At 42.4% G+C, this 15,492-nt stretch overlaps 1 protein-coding gene across 1 annotated transcript in view; it reads right to left on the minus strand.

Moving 5' to 3' along the window:
* The window catches only part of MICU2 (mitochondrial calcium uptake 2), a gene marked incomplete at both ends in the record, with an annotated part of 131,759 nt that overhangs the window by 21,245 nt on the left and 95,022 nt on the right, over window positions 1-15,492 (minus strand). Inside the window, 4 exons of the mRNA XM_079542769.1 lie at window positions 1,840-1,922; window positions 6,400-6,447; window positions 11,687-11,762; window positions 11,871-11,902. Coding sequence (XP_079398895.1) covers window positions 1,840-1,922; window positions 6,400-6,447; window positions 11,687-11,762; window positions 11,871-11,902 — 239 coding nt within the window. The remainder of the gene's footprint in view (window positions 1-1,839; window positions 1,923-6,399; window positions 6,448-11,686; window positions 11,763-11,870; window positions 11,903-15,492) is intronic.

Consider the following 15,492-nt stretch of genomic DNA (forward strand, 5'->3'; position numbering starts at 1 on the left):
CTCTCTGGGCAGCCTGTTCCAGCACCTCACTACTCTCTCTGTAAAGAACTTCCCCCTGACATCCAACCTAAATCTTCCCTCCATCAACTTAAAACCATTTCCCCTTGTCCTGCTGTTATCTACCCTTTCAAAAAGTTGACTCCCCTCCTGTTTGTAGGCTCCCTTTAGGTACTGAAAGGCTGCAATGAGGTCACCCCATAGCCTTCTTTTCTCCAAGCTGAACAAGCCCAGCTCCCTCAGCCTGTCTTCACAGAAGAGGTGCTCCAGCCCTCTGATCATCTCTGTGGCCTGCCTCTAGACCTGCTCCAACATCTCCCCATCTTTCATGCACTGGGGCCCCAGACCTGGACAAAGTACTCCAGATGGGGCCTCATGAGGGCAGAATGGAGAGAGACGATCACCTCCCTGTCCCTCCTGGCCACACTTCTGATTTTCACTTTTGATCACTACAAAACGATTGGCTAATACTGCAAAAACACTACGAATTTCCTGATGGCAAAATAGCAGTATTGACCTCTGGGTACAAAAAGAACTGCTTGCCCATTTTCCTTCTGAAAAACCGCATTTTTACTTAACTGAAAAAATCTAGCTGAAACAAGAGATACAACAGGAAATGCTTTCCGAATGACAGAAAATGTGCTGTTCTTTTTTTCTGTTGTGTTTCATTTTTAAAGGACTCTTAGAAAATTTGTGAAGAATACTAAGCAACACAGACTCACAGTATTTTCTTGCAAGTGTTCTGGCAGGTTTTATTGTTTTATTACATGACACGTAAATCCATATTACTTTTGAAATTATTATTTTGGAAAGAATGATGATAATTTCCAGTAGCTTGCACATTTTTTCCAGCACAATGTAGCTGCTACTCACAGAAGGATGTGAATTCTGCCTTCGAGCAATGGACTCTAGTATGCCAGTACTCAATTTCCCTATGTAACATTTATCTGCATTTAATATTTATATCTGTTCACTGCCGTATGATACTAATGGCTAATTCAAAGAGAGTGACGCCTATTATGCATAATGCATGCCTCTCTCCTAAAGGCATACAAAGAAGCAACATTTTCTAAAGATGAGCTGGCTGAAAAGATACGTCCATTTTCAAGAAAAAAACAAGAAGGGATTTTGCTATTTGTAAATCTGTTGGAGAGAGTTTGGTGCACGTGGATGCTATCAGACTGTACAATATTGGTGGTCAATACCAACCTTGACAACAGCTGACAATGCAGGGTGCTTGTTTGCTCAGTCCTGAACAACTGTGTAAAGATGTCAATTAAATCTGAATCGCACAGCTCTTGCATGTGCCAGTGAAGTTATCGTACTTCCACTCCCAATGAAGTTATTAATTTTACTTAGAAATCACCCACCAGAGCAATTAGGGAAATTCCTCATTGGCGATTTGGGGACCTTTGGTGGCCTTATCCTTGATGGGAGGTTTCAGGTGACTGTGCCTGGGTTATTATGTGCACCAGTATCAAATTCCTAATCAAGAGATGCACATCTGGAAATCCCCCTTGTCAAGTCTCATGTGAATGTGTTGGGCAGTATCTTACTGTTTGTCTAATAGACTCTCCATGCAGCCTAACTCAGCTGTTCTTATACAAGCACTTGAACACACACATTAAAGCCACACCATTTTTCTTTCTGTTGGAGATTGTTTTAAGTAATACAAAGCAATGCTTTGCTATGTACTCCTTTCATACAACATATTCTAGCAAACGTGATCTCAGATTGGATGGAAAAATGGGCTTGAAGATTTTAATGAATCTTCATTTAACAAACAGAAGCTATGCCGCTGCTTATGAGCTTTAAAATCAATAAGCATGAGAAGATACATACCTTAAAAAATTCTTTCTTTTCAACTTGCTCATTGCCATCCGTATCTAACATTTTAAAAGCAATCTGAAATCCAGTCTGGGGTTCTGCAACAAAGTGTGAAAAAACTTTATGACGTATGCACACACACACCCATGCACATGCAGTTACACTTGTACTGGATTATTTAATCTAAAGGAAATACTGTCTACAGATTCTGTTTGACATCGCTGTGCACATGCATCATATTTCCAGTAAGCAATGTGTACCCCATCCGATATAAACAAACTCTTAAATAAGACACACACCTTTTTGCTGTTATTAAAGCAGTAGCAAAGCAGCAAATGCTGGCAGTGTCTAAATGCAGCCACAGATGTCCACCTGCTCCCAATGACTGTGAAAATGTTGTCCTACTGTCGTGGTCTTTCATAGATAGCGTCTACAGATTTCTCTGTAATCCTTGCTCACTTCTGAAATCTAGCTTTACCCCCTGTTTGGAGCTACTTTTAGCTGAGAATACTGGAAAGTGCTGTGAGAGACCATTAATTAGCCCCCAAACTGGGTAATTAATGAGAAAGAAAGAGATAGAGTCTTTCTCCAGCACTTCTTGCACATGTTGCTGCATGCCACTATTTTCAGTCTTCGCTAGTCCAGAAGACAGACTGGTCTTGTAGCAGCTCCACGTTCTCCCAGTTCCTATTCCCATGGTGTTGTTCCATTCTCTTCTCCAACCTCCCTAAACAACCAACTCCAGTGTTACTGAGACATAATAAACTGCTCCTTCTGGCCTTCTTTTCTTTGCTAAAGCATGTCTGTACACCTCCCATTATGCTGATTTTTTGGGAATTTTATACAACATTGCTCTGCATTTCCTTCACCCATTGGATGTTTCTTTTCAACATGAACATTTAACGAGTTCTGAGTTTTGCAGGCGCTGTAAAAACACTGGGTGTTTTGAGCTCCTTCCCACAGTTTCCTGCTCTGACTTTGCTTACACGAGGTGACCTCGTTCATTAGCAAGCCCACACAGGAGGAGTGTGCTGCTGAAGTATATTTACTCACTAGCTCGCTGCAGTAGCCAGCACTTAGCCCAGTCATTTCTGGAGCAGGTGAATTAATTCCACAGCACAGTCATGTCAGGCATTAATGTGAAAGCCACAGAGTTATCTTCTCCAGCATACATTCATATTTCCAAGAGCAATGTTGGACTCATGAAGGCAGTGAAGCAGTTTCTCTACAATTACTAATGCCTCCAGAGATTTTCTTTTATTTTGGAAGCACATTCTTCCAGTTCCACCCTGTAAAGCTTTAATCTTGCTTCTGTTTAGAGAGTCTTCCTGAAAAGGCAAGAAGTTACAGAAATAGCCTCTTCTTTTTTAAGTGATAGCAAGATGGTTAAACAAAGAACTATTTTTACATTTTAGAAATAACTTTATCTTCAGCTGCCAATTAATGTCCTCTGTGAAGCAACCTTGTGATGTAAGGATAGTTTATAAATACCACTGAAATCTACATAGCAGAGCCTTTCCCTGGCAACTGGGCCATAATAATCAAAATGGGCTTCTTTTCCGTGGAAATGCCACACTCTAGATTTGTGTTACTACTACTAAAGCAAGAAGAGTCTATCCTGTAACGTATTCAGAGAATAAAAGTAATTGATGTATTTAATAGTAATTCATACCATCTGTGTTGCAGTTTTCAGATAAGAAAGCTGTTACTGAAAATATAGGACCTAAAGCTGCTTATACTGTTCAGATGACATACTTATCTGATATGATGTAACCTCAAAGGTATGTGTTCGTAAAATAAGCATAGTTCAAAGACTACTTCAGATGTATTTGTATTTAATTAGAATCAGGCAAAATTCCAAAATCTGAACCCAAGAGCTTCATCTTAGCTGTGAGTGCAGGCTACACAAAGGTGCTTCCCCTGAAATCATTCCTGCGTTGACCAAACTGTCAACTTTGGTGACTGGCTAATTGGAGCAATGCTTTTAGTCATGGTGACAATTTCAGTTCCTGGGCTCGTTCAGCAGGCAGGGCTTTACCGAAAGCTCCATTAACCAATTGCTGAACATGAAATCCAATACAGCACTGAAAGAAAAAAGGCGATGATGATATACGGAACACAGAAAAGAGAAAGGGGATCACAGTGGGCAAAATAAAGCCTTTGTCTCCCACAAATTTACATTTGGAGGCTTAGTGCTACAGATGCTGCTTTTATACGATGGACAGCACGGGCTGGCCAGCAGCATTCTGAAGCTAGGAGTCACTTTTCTGGTTTCCCCATTGCACTGGTAATTCAGAAGAAGTCATTTAAGCATTAATTTGTCTGTTTTAAGAAATCTTGCGTTAATTCTCACTACGAGAGAGGAAGGTCATTTTGCTGAGGTCTGACTGACATGGCATACTTGTTAGGCAATGAGGCACCAACAGTTGCTGACATTCACTTTCAAACAGCCATGTATGATAGGTTGGATATTAGGAAAAATTTCTTCTCTGAAATAGTGGTGAGGCAGTGGCATAGGCTGCTCAGGGAGGTGGGGAGGTGGGGCAGTCACTGTCGCTAGATATGTTCAAGAACCATGGAGACGTGGCACTGAAGGCCATGGTTAGTGGGCATGGTGGGGATGGGCTGACGGTTGGACCGGATGATCTTACTGTTTTTTTCCAACCTTAACAATTCTGTGATTCTATAGGCCTCTGCGTAACTGGACACCCTGCATCAAAATGTGCCTCTGTTCTTACAGTTCAGTTCACTGCTATATAAATTATGTGAAAAATAACATTTGATGGCTTAGAGTAGTGAAACAATTCGCTCTGGTACTGCTTCAATTTTCAAATTGTTTCATCCAGTAAGGTGAAACAGCATATTTATATTGCAAATGGACTTTGTTAGCGTATATACACTATGTAATATCATGTACTGGATGAGGTTCCCTAGCAGATCACAGAATCATAGAATCACCAAGGTTGGAAGAGACCTCCAAGATCATCCAGTTCAGCTGCCCACTTACCAATATTTCCCATTAAATCACCCCCCTCACCTAAACATTTCTTGAACACCTCCAGAGCTGGTAACTCCACAGCCCCCAGGGCAGCCCATTCCTGCGCCTGACCATTCTTTCAGAGAAGTTTTTCCTCATGTCCAACCTAATCATCCTTCTTGCTGTGTTGCAGGCAGGGATCCTTTCCTGCTGAGAAATGATATATGCTGTCAAAGGGCTGAATGGCCCAAGTGCTGTACACCAGCAGTCAGTGTCTGTTAAAACTTCACGTAACTTCTCTGCTCTCTAGAGAGTGTGTATACTGCCAGTGGTTGGTGCTGGACCTTGAGACAGTGCATTTCTAGAACAAGGAACATTTGCCATGTTGTTCAGTCTCAGGCAATGAATCCTGTGGCCAAGGAGGTAATGAGCCCGTTGGGTTAAGAGTGGCTAATTCCTTCTCTCCTCTCTTCATCCCTTGATACCACAAGATTCAGTATGCTTAAGATTGTTTTTGTCTCTTGCTTAAGTTGTCAGATCTGTGTAAGTCAGACAGACTTGGATACATGGACGTGTGCTGTTTTACCACCATGGTCTTTCTGCACAACATTTGTCGTATGCATTTTATTTCAAACCTTGGCATTTTCCAGCTTCACTTGCACTTCATGAGAATAGCATGGGGAGGTGGCAGGAACAGCAGAGAGTAATTATGAGTGAGAAAACTTAGAAAATCCAAGATCAGTTCCACCCACAAGCAAAAAATGCTTGCTGTTTGCAGATAAAGCATTTTATTTCATGCTGTGTTATGCAGCAGGGTGACACTGTCTGCAAGCACAGGCCATGGGTTCAGCTCTGAGCCCTACTGAAGTTGCCCAAACCTCTCCTCTCCACTTCCACGACAAAACATGAGAGTGACATCTCTTAGCTCAAGTGGATGGAGACTCTGGCTATTGAGGTTACCAAACAACATGTTCTTTAAAGAGTGTCTGAGAGAGGAAGGGGAAGGAGGTGAAGGATGAGTAGGAAATATATGTAAAATACATGGGGAAATAGTCAACAGGAAGAGAAACAAAGAGAAGAGAAAGAAGTCAGACAAAAAACATGTGCTGACGTGGTGCTTCTGCACATCATCCATTACATATCTGAGCATATACATAAAAAGCAACAACCTTACAGACACTGCAATAGTTCTTTACACTGACGCATGAACTTTAAAGCTCACATCTCACTGTGCAAAATGACTGAAACCACTGTGCAGGTGAGAAATTATTTACTTCCCCTCACTGTGTTCTTCCCCTCCTTATGTGCTCCTATGCACAACTCTTCCCATTTTGCAATGACTCTTGAAGGACTTTCCTGACCCTGTGGCGTGGGGCTTGCCCAGATTTCTGACATGCTGCTATGGAACAGCAATGACATTATGGAGCCAAGCAGCGATCAACCAAAGTTATAGCCATTTATGTCTGCCTTATCACTCTATATTCAAGTTTCTTAAACTACAGCACAGAAATTTAGTTAAAAAGCATCAGAAAAAGTTTCCAGATAGATGTCAAAAGCTGAGTAGCGATGCATACGTATTTTAAATATGTAACACTTACTTGTAAGGATCGTCAGCAAAAATAGGTACTCTGCATAAGATATCAGCCCTGAAATGAAACAGTTAAAAAATGACTCACATAAAATATATATCCCTATAACGAGATTTGAAAGATCAGATCTCATAAACGTGAAAATTGCAGTTCAACATCATTTAAAATAGGTCACTGAAGTAAGCCTCATAATTATTTAATAAAGTTTTTACTTCTTTTTTTAGTGCTCCAAAGGTAAAATTCCCTATCCGGAGACTCATCAATGTCCCCATCTCATCAGGAGAGTCAGGTTTATTTGGTATTAACAACAGGTCTGCATAAATCTCTGCGTTCACACTGCAAACATTCAGTGTTTATAGAAAAGGCAAATAAATTTGGAGTGCTTTGTCACATTTAGTACCCGGGAGGAGAAGCACTCAGCGCTGCCTGGATGGATCAAAGTGCTCCATCCCCTGGCAGCTGGGCCAGGAGGGGAGCAGCTTCCCATGGGGAACATGGCAGCGTGCAGAGCTGCCAAGCTAAGAGATTGCACCGATAGTGCGGCCGGGCTGCCTGCCAAGGGAGCCTTCTTTTTTTTTTTTATTTTAAATAGGAACACGTCCTTTCTACAAGGTGAAAGTATTTTCCCCCCTTTTGAAGGAAAATTCCAGTGTTTTCCTTTGAAATACCGCCTTAAGCAAAAAGCCTGAACAAACACAGAGATGCGATAGCGTCAAAATAGAGCGTAGAAGCTAAAGATAGAGCGCGCAACGAGGGTGGCTGAGCAGCACAATCTGAACCATCTGCACTGCAATAACGTTGGGAGAAAAAACGTAAAGGGCTTTTCTATAAATCACTTTTCAAAATAACTGAGCTACTTTTAACGCCTGAGCTAAACATTGTGTAATGCTGAAGCTGCTTAAAATAATGAAGTTCAAACGTGCCCATCTGTGTAAAGATAAACTATTTATAATAATTTATATAGAGTTAATTGATAGATAAAGAATCCACTTAAGCTTCACCAATAGACGATTAACTTCTGATAAATCACTGTTCTGAGCTGACAACATTTGTATTTGGTCTCAGACAATGGCTTACTTTAAGTTTTAACTTCCAGAGTTTAGGAATATTGGGCTGCTGGAAGCAACAGTCTGAAAATCTGAGAACAGATCTCCAAAGCCAGGCCTGACGCTGATCCCTCTGCCGACCCACTCTGCGTCTGAGCTCCAGCTTTCCTCTCCATCAAAATAGGGCTACTCATTCACTCCACTTTCCAGCACGCACCATGTGTAATTCAGCACAGTACTGCAATCACAATGCACTGTGCAAATAAAAAATACTTTGCACAGAATCACAGAATCATTGTCATAGAATCATAGAATCATAGAATCATAGAATCATAGAATCACAAGGTTGGAAACGACCTGTAAGATCAACTAGTCCAACCGTCTCCTCATCACCACTGCCACCACAAGCACTAAGCCATATCACACAGCACGTCGTCCAGACGCCTCTTGAACACTGCCAGGGACGGCGGCTCCACCACTTCCCTGGGCAGCCATTCCAGTGCCTGACCACTCTCTGAGAGAAATAGTTCTTCCTTACGTCTGATCTAAACCTCCTCTGATACAACTTGTGGACATTTCCCCGTGTCTTGCTTGTTGCCTGGGAAAATGTCATCTCAAATGTTTCGTTTTGCTTACAAGTTGTAGGGTTTTTTAGTCAGGGGAAAAGGAGGCTGAGGGGAGACCTTATTGCTCTCTCCCAGTATCTGAAAGGTGCTTACAGCGAGAGCGGGGCTGGTCTCTTGTCACTGGTGACAGGTGGCAGGATGAGGGGAAATGGCCTCAAGTTGTGCCAGGGTAAGTTCAGGTTGGACATCAGGGAAAACTTATTTACAGAAAGGGTTGTGAAGTACTGGAATAGGCTGCCCAGGGAAGTGGTTGAGTCACCATCCCTGGATATGTTCAAAAACTGTTTGGATGTGGTGCTCAAGGACATGCTTTAGTGGAGGGTTGATAGAGTTAGGGTGAGATGGTCGGGTTGCGATTGGACTTGATGATCTTTAAGGTCTTTTCCAACCTGAGCAATTCTGTGATTCTATGATTCTATGATTCTCATGTGTTGCCAATAAACTTAATATGGCCATTGCGAGGATATAAATTATTAGCATTGCTGTAAAACTTGCTATCTTGTTCCTAGACAATGTCCAAGACTTCTACAAATTCAAAATCAAACAATTGGAAACAGAGATCTTACCCCATTTTTTATGCTACACGCTTAAGATGAGATAGAAAATGGTCAGAAATAAATAGGAGAGGAAAAAAATCAAGCAGTGACACTTTGCTCTCTAGTTTTGTTTTATACGTGTCACAGCAAATGCAGTTAAAAAGAAGAAGATAAGGGAAGACAAGGAGGTAACTTTTCAAGTGGATAGAGAAAACACCTCCTAGGCTTGGACAACTGTGGACTTGGCACAGAGATCGCCATCTGAAGATTTTACGAGCAAGGGATCGTTGAATCACAGTACCATTATGGTTGGAAAAGATCACAAAGATTACGTAGTCCAACTGTCAATGACGATCGCTGGCCAAGTGGATGGGGTGTCTCCCTCTCAGCTGTTCTGCACAGCAACTGCTCATGGCAGACGTGGAAGGTGGAAACACAGTGCGTCTGCTCAGCAGAGCAAAAGGAGGCCCCGTGTTGCTGAGATATGCAATAGGAGATAATGTACTTCGTAGATGACCAAGGAAAAACACTGTTAGCAAAGCATTAGAAAGGATATGGACATGGCAGATAAAATAATAAAAGTAACTATAATAATCAAAATATGAATCATAGAATGGTTTGGGTTGGAAGAGACCTTTAAGATCATCTAGTTCCAACCCCCTGCTATAGGCAGGGACACCTCCCTCTAGACCAGGTTGCTCAAAGCCCCGTCCAGCCTGGCCTTGAATGCTTCCACGGAGGGGGAATCCACAACCTCTCTGGGAACCTGTGCCAGTGTCTCACCACCCTCAGAGTAAAGCATTTCTTCCTAATGTCTACTCTAAATCTACGCTCTCCCATTTTAAAGCAATTTCAAAATGTTTTGATAAAGACAACCCTGCTCATGGCTTAAAGGAGGAGTGCAATGGCACCAATCACTGACTGCAGAGGGCTGCAAGGAGACGGCCCTGCAAGAAGTGGAAGGGCAGTTTTCATTCCACTACCTTAAGCTGAGTGGGAAGTCACTAAAGGGAAACAGGCGAAAAGATACAAGAAATGAAAATAGTGAAAACTGTCTTGATTGCTCTTTAAAGCCTCAGTATCTTAAAGTCAATCCAAACCACGTTCAATATTTTTTGGCAGGCTGATTATATCAAAATCGCTTGAGATGTAATTTCTTTTGACCCATGGTTTGATTACCATAAAAATTCTTCATTTGATCTTTTTGTTCTATCACTGTCTGCAGTGAATTGCCAACTTACCTTAACCATAAAGTAAATTAGTCAGTTCAGTAATTTTCATTGCACAGTAATCATTACAAAGTTACTCAAATTTTATGTTTAAAAGATGCAATGGAACATTAAGAAAATAGCAAAGCAAATTGCATTCACGTCCAAGTTAAAGCTTCACCTGCTGTCGAATGACTCAGCAGACTTGCAGCCAAGTATTTTCATTTAGCATTGGCAAAACATTATAATTTTCTAAGACTATATGAAGCTTTCCTGTGCCTCCTTGGAAATCTCTACCCTCAGGCTTTATGCTGACAGGACGATATACTCACTATTGAACAAATCATTAATATACCACAAAAGATGGTGTACATTTTAAAACAGCCACTAGAAGGCAGAGTTCCCCAGCTTTACACTTCACAAACTGGACTGAGAGCGCTCCCTCCACTCTATGTTTAAGAAAGAATTTGATGGTAGTTAAAATAAATCTCAGCTAAACCACGGAACAGGTGTAGATTCATTATTTCGGTATGTGTAAAAGTGGTATTTAATGCATAAATATTTATAGCTGGATCTGAAGACAAAAGCATCGATGTCAGTACAGAGAGATCATGACCAAAAACTGCACGTGCTGTAAAGTCATAGAGATGACAGCACTGTGGGTTTCTGCATCATCTCCAATTCCTACCAGATCCTTGAAGGGCAAAGTATGAGGACCCACAGAGCTACATGAGAGGAGGCTGGTGGTCTCAGGACAGGAAAGACATTCCAGCAGCCCCAAGCAGCCAGCTGGCGTAGTACAGTGCCAGGGGGCTCTGCTGCTTTGCTATGTTCTTGCTTTCTCGTGGTGGATTCCTGATTTTCCCAGGCAGAACGTGTTAGGGATTTGTGCTGTCAACCACTACAGAAAGAAAAGCCTTAAGAAAGCAGTGATAGGGAAACAATATCCAAGAATTAAATGCTGGGAATCCTTTAAATCCTGTCCTGGGAAAGAAGACAACAAATAGTAATTTGAAAAGACAGGAGGTAAATATTCAGCATGAAACAGACTTCCTCAGGATTGGAAAGAAATGTTGAACTTGTTCAGAGAGGTGACAGGGCTGCAGGCAGGGGATGCTCACAGCCTCTGCATTACACAGACAGAAAGAGCAACGACCATGGACCAAGGGATGTGGGCTGACCTCTACCATGCACTTTGTGAATAGACACTGCCAGTCCTTCTCATTAGTCTGGAGAGTTCAGTCTTTGTTACTGATGAAATGGTTAATTACTCATTTATTTGTTTTCCTTGATCCTCTTGTTTGTTTTCCCTCCCTTCAATTAATTTATGTTAATGAGGTGTTTATTTGGTGTTTTTAATTCCCCGTTGTTTCACAAACAATATCCCAGCCCTCAGCATTTTCTCTTCCTGTGTCGCCAGCTGAAAGGTGGAACTGCTGGGTTAAAAGAAACCCCAGCACACTGCTCTTGTGGGGCAGCACTGAGCTCCCAATGATGCAGAAACAACTGTCACTGCCCCTGGAACCAGGCAGGACACTTTACATAATCAGATACAAATTTTCTGTTTTACTTTGCTTCCACGCATTTAAGTTATACAATGAAATAGCAGTTTATTAACAAGCCTTAGAAGTCCACTTTGTACCCTTTTAGCCTCTTCCTCTTCTCTAAGACTGCTTTTTAACTTCTCCAGGAGGCTCTCAGCCCCCAGCCCTGCCTCCTGCCTCCTCCTCGTGTAACTGAGACATGCCAAGGTGGCAGCAGCTGCTGAGGTGGGGATGAAGTCAAATCCGTGCAACTGTCTTTAAAACTAGATTCAATTCATAATGTCTGATGAGATAAAAAACAAGATGTGTTTCTCGGTACCGAAAGTATCTCGTTACCTTTATCACCAAGCTCTCTAAAAAAGGTCGGTCCTGGTTTAGCTTTTGTAACACACAGCAGTGCAGCATCCACCTCCTTTAGAGACACAAAAAAGGAAAACCAGTTTAGAAAAAGAAGTCTTTTTGGTTGAGAAACAGAAAGAATGCAAGTTCTTTTGAAGAACGAAAGGAACATTTTGCTTACCTTTTTTGTCAGTTTCTTGGCCGAGCTTTTACCTACAATAAAAAAAAATCATCATAATTCAATAACAAAGTCTGACTTTAAACTTTGATCAGGTTCTGTGACATTTCTTCAGATTTTTATGGGAAAGTGGTAAGTAATACGAAACAGAATATTTTGCAGCAGGCAGTTTGTTTCTAATTTCCACAATGATCCAGAAAGGACAACTTCAAAATAATACGAGCAACCTGTCCAAATGCTCTTCAACCTCAGTGAAATCACAAACCACCTCGGTATCTATGACTAATTTATGGGTGTGATTTTGCATTCTGTGGGCTACCAATGCAGTACAGATTCCAAAGTAAGATTATACAGTAAGAAATAGTTGTATTATTTACAAAAGGATTTGTACATATGCATAAGAAGCCTTCCAGTGCAGGCTGCATATTCAAATGCTAGGAAATACCAAAAAAGAAGCAAGAAAAATGTGATGTTACCAAGCAGAAGTAAATTGAACAACTCTTCCTCCTGAAACAGCATAAGGATGAAACCATACAGGCTCTGAAGTTCAGTTTTCCCAGAGAGCTGTGGGTGCCCCATCCCTGGCGGAGCTCAAGGCCAGGTTGGATGGGCCTGGGGCAGCCTGGGCTGATGGGTGGCAGGAGAGTGGGACTGGGTGTACTGCAAAGGCCCTTCCAACCCAAACCATTCTATATTTTATGACAAGTGCCTAACAGTAGGTTCAAGCCTATACACTCATGCAGGGAGAGCATTGGTGCAGCACGAGATCATCCTCCTGTGCAACCACCTGGCTGCAGGGCTGCGCTGTGTTACCGGCAGCATGTTTCAGCTGCTGCGACTGCAGCCACATAAAGCCTGTGCTCCAGTGCTCCTTGGGTCCCCTCTGTTTCCTCAGCATTTCTTCTCATAAAGATCCTAAAATCTTGTGTCCTTCACTCCTACTGCTCTCATTGCTCCCTTCCACCATCACCACTCCTGTGGACCAGTCATTCCTTACCTAGCTTTCTGATGCTGGGTAAGCATAAGCAGAGCTGCTTTGTTTGCTCTCGGGACTGATGCCACCAGATGCAGCCTGAATTACTGAATCACAAAATCATTAAGGCTGTAGAAGACCTCTAAGATTATCTAGTCCAACCGCCCTCCCATCCTCACCATGCCCACTAACCACATTCTTCAGTGCCAAATCTTTACCTTTTCTGCACCACCTCCCTGGGCAACCTGTGCCACTGCCTCACCACTCTTCCTGACAAGAAATCTTTCCTAACACATTTTCCCTGCTTTGTGCTCAGGCTCCAGGCTGCTCCATGGGCCTCTTGCACACACATGGCCCCCAGCACTGTGCTGCCTATGGAAACGGGGCGCGATAGAGGCAGCCTGAAGGGCAGCAGCCCACAACCTTCCACCAAGCATGTTCATAGGCCCGTAACCCAGCCAAAATGGGGTGCAATCTCACCCAAACTGCAAAGTTCCATAACAGTGGGAAAAGATATGTCCAGCAGCAGGGGAATCCCACTGGCAACTTTTAGCATCAAGCCAGGGAAGCTGCTGGAGCATCTCAATCAGCAACAGTTTGCTTTCAGTATGGGCAAACCAGTGCCTTCGTCTCTGTTCCCCAAACTGGCAGTAATGTTTTTTTTTGCTGAAAAATTCCTCTCCCCAGCCCCCAAATTAGCCTAAGGCAGACACCTGGCACATAACATTTCAGCCCAAATGTTTAAGTTTGACAAAAGTTATAAGCAACTAAAATTAGGGTTTTATAACTGGAGTGTTGAGTGACCCCAGCAACAGGTGTTGCCAGCACCACCTGTCACTGCACATGAATACATTTTTGTACAGCGTGTGTAAATATATTTACACGCGCACATATATAAAGCCACAAGGATAGATATCTCCTAGCTCAAAGGAAGCATGAAATCCTCTACTTTGCCTCATTTGAGATAAAAGAAGTCAGGCTACAAACAGTTTGGAAGAGCAAGTAAAATCCCTGTGCCCAGCAGGGCTGAGTGCTGAGCAGGGCCATGTAAAAATGCCACAGAGCCCTGTAATGAAAGGCTGGTTAGCAAAGGCTGTGATTCAGAGCTCAGCTTTGAAATGTCATCTCCTCCGAACAGCAAATTTCAGCACGGAATTAAATTGCACCATGGCAGCTCTTTTGTCCCTGGGAGCCCCACATGGCAAAAAGCCCTGTAAAAGAGAATGAGTCAGGCTGCAGGACCATGAAGGAACAAAGAGAAAAATCATCCTGCCATCATTTTTGCTGAAAATGCTCCTTCTTGTTGTTACAGTTTTGAATCCAACCACAAAGCCTTATCTGGTTTGCAGCAACTCTGCTCATTCCACTCTCCTGGAGGATGACAAAGCATCACTCTAGGAGGCAGGCAGTACCTACTGTCAGCTTCTAGGAGGATGGGGAAGGAGACAAGCTGAACTCTGCAAGCTGGATTGGGTAATTGATGCGAGGAATGGAGAAAGTACTGGAAGCTGCAGCTGAGACACTATTTGGTCAATTTTGTGAGGCTTGGTTACATCTGTGCTTCTCCTCTATGCTGCATTCAGCACAATAACTGAAACACTTCAGCTACTCAGTTTTAGGGAATATGTCCTCAGTGAGGAAAAGTCCACCTTGATAAAAATTAGGAAAGAGGAGGAAAATAACTTATAGATGTGTGGGCCCTTCTTTCATCATCCTGCAGTCATAAATGCAATTGTTTAGAACTCACATGAACACCTGTAGCAGCTGTCAACACCTCCTCTCCTGCATTCAGCTATGGCGTCCCTCCAGAGGAAGGTTAAGAAGTTGACACATCAGCTGACCTGTTTTGGAGCTGAAAAGACAGTAGCAGCAGTGATACAGAGGTGCTCATGCTATCACTGTCTGAGCAAACTTGGCTTGTGGGAGAGGTCTGACAGAGGAGATGCAGCCTTGGCTGAGTGGCAGAAGAGGAGAAATAGGAAGAGGTTAAGGAGAAGGAGAAGGAGGAAGAGGAGGACTGCCACGACATTCCAGAATGTAGTGAGGGGCAGCTACTCCAACACAAGAGGTGGAAGGGCAGGAGGAAATGGGACTGAAAGATAAATTAAGACATTTTTCTTCTTTGCTAAGTAGCTGATACAGCAGATTAGGAAAAGTGGAGCCATTTTTTTGTTTAGCACTGCTCTTCTCAAATGGTATTGCAAATCAAAATTTCTTATAACCTAGGCGAATGAAAAAGGCATGCAGATGTCTGCAAGCATGTGTGCTAGCACACCAGTACTTCTCTGGGAAAAAAAACCCGCAGCTGACATTTAGGGCACTGGTGGTATTTTTCACGTTGCTCTTTGGGTAAAGTATTAGAATGCAATCTTACAACAATGTTATAATTTAAACTAAAGAATGGGTTTCCTCTAATAATTACCTACATATTTTCTGAGAATAAAGTCAATTTATACCCTGTGTTGGTACTGTCACCATATAAAATCATCTGAGAAGGTTCACATCTCAGCTTTCACTTGGAAACATTACCTACTTTAATTGTAGCACCCGTAATATTCCTTGAATACTGATTTAGCTTGCGGAGCCTACCTTTTCCATTTATTCCTTTCCTAACAATGAAGTCCCTTTAGAAGACCAACAAGGAAAGCTCTG

This window comes from Tetrao urogallus (genome assembly GCF_951394365.1).
Source record: "Tetrao urogallus genome assembly, chromosome: 1".
Taxonomy (NCBI): Eukaryota; Metazoa; Chordata; class Aves; order Galliformes; family Phasianidae; genus Tetrao; species Tetrao urogallus.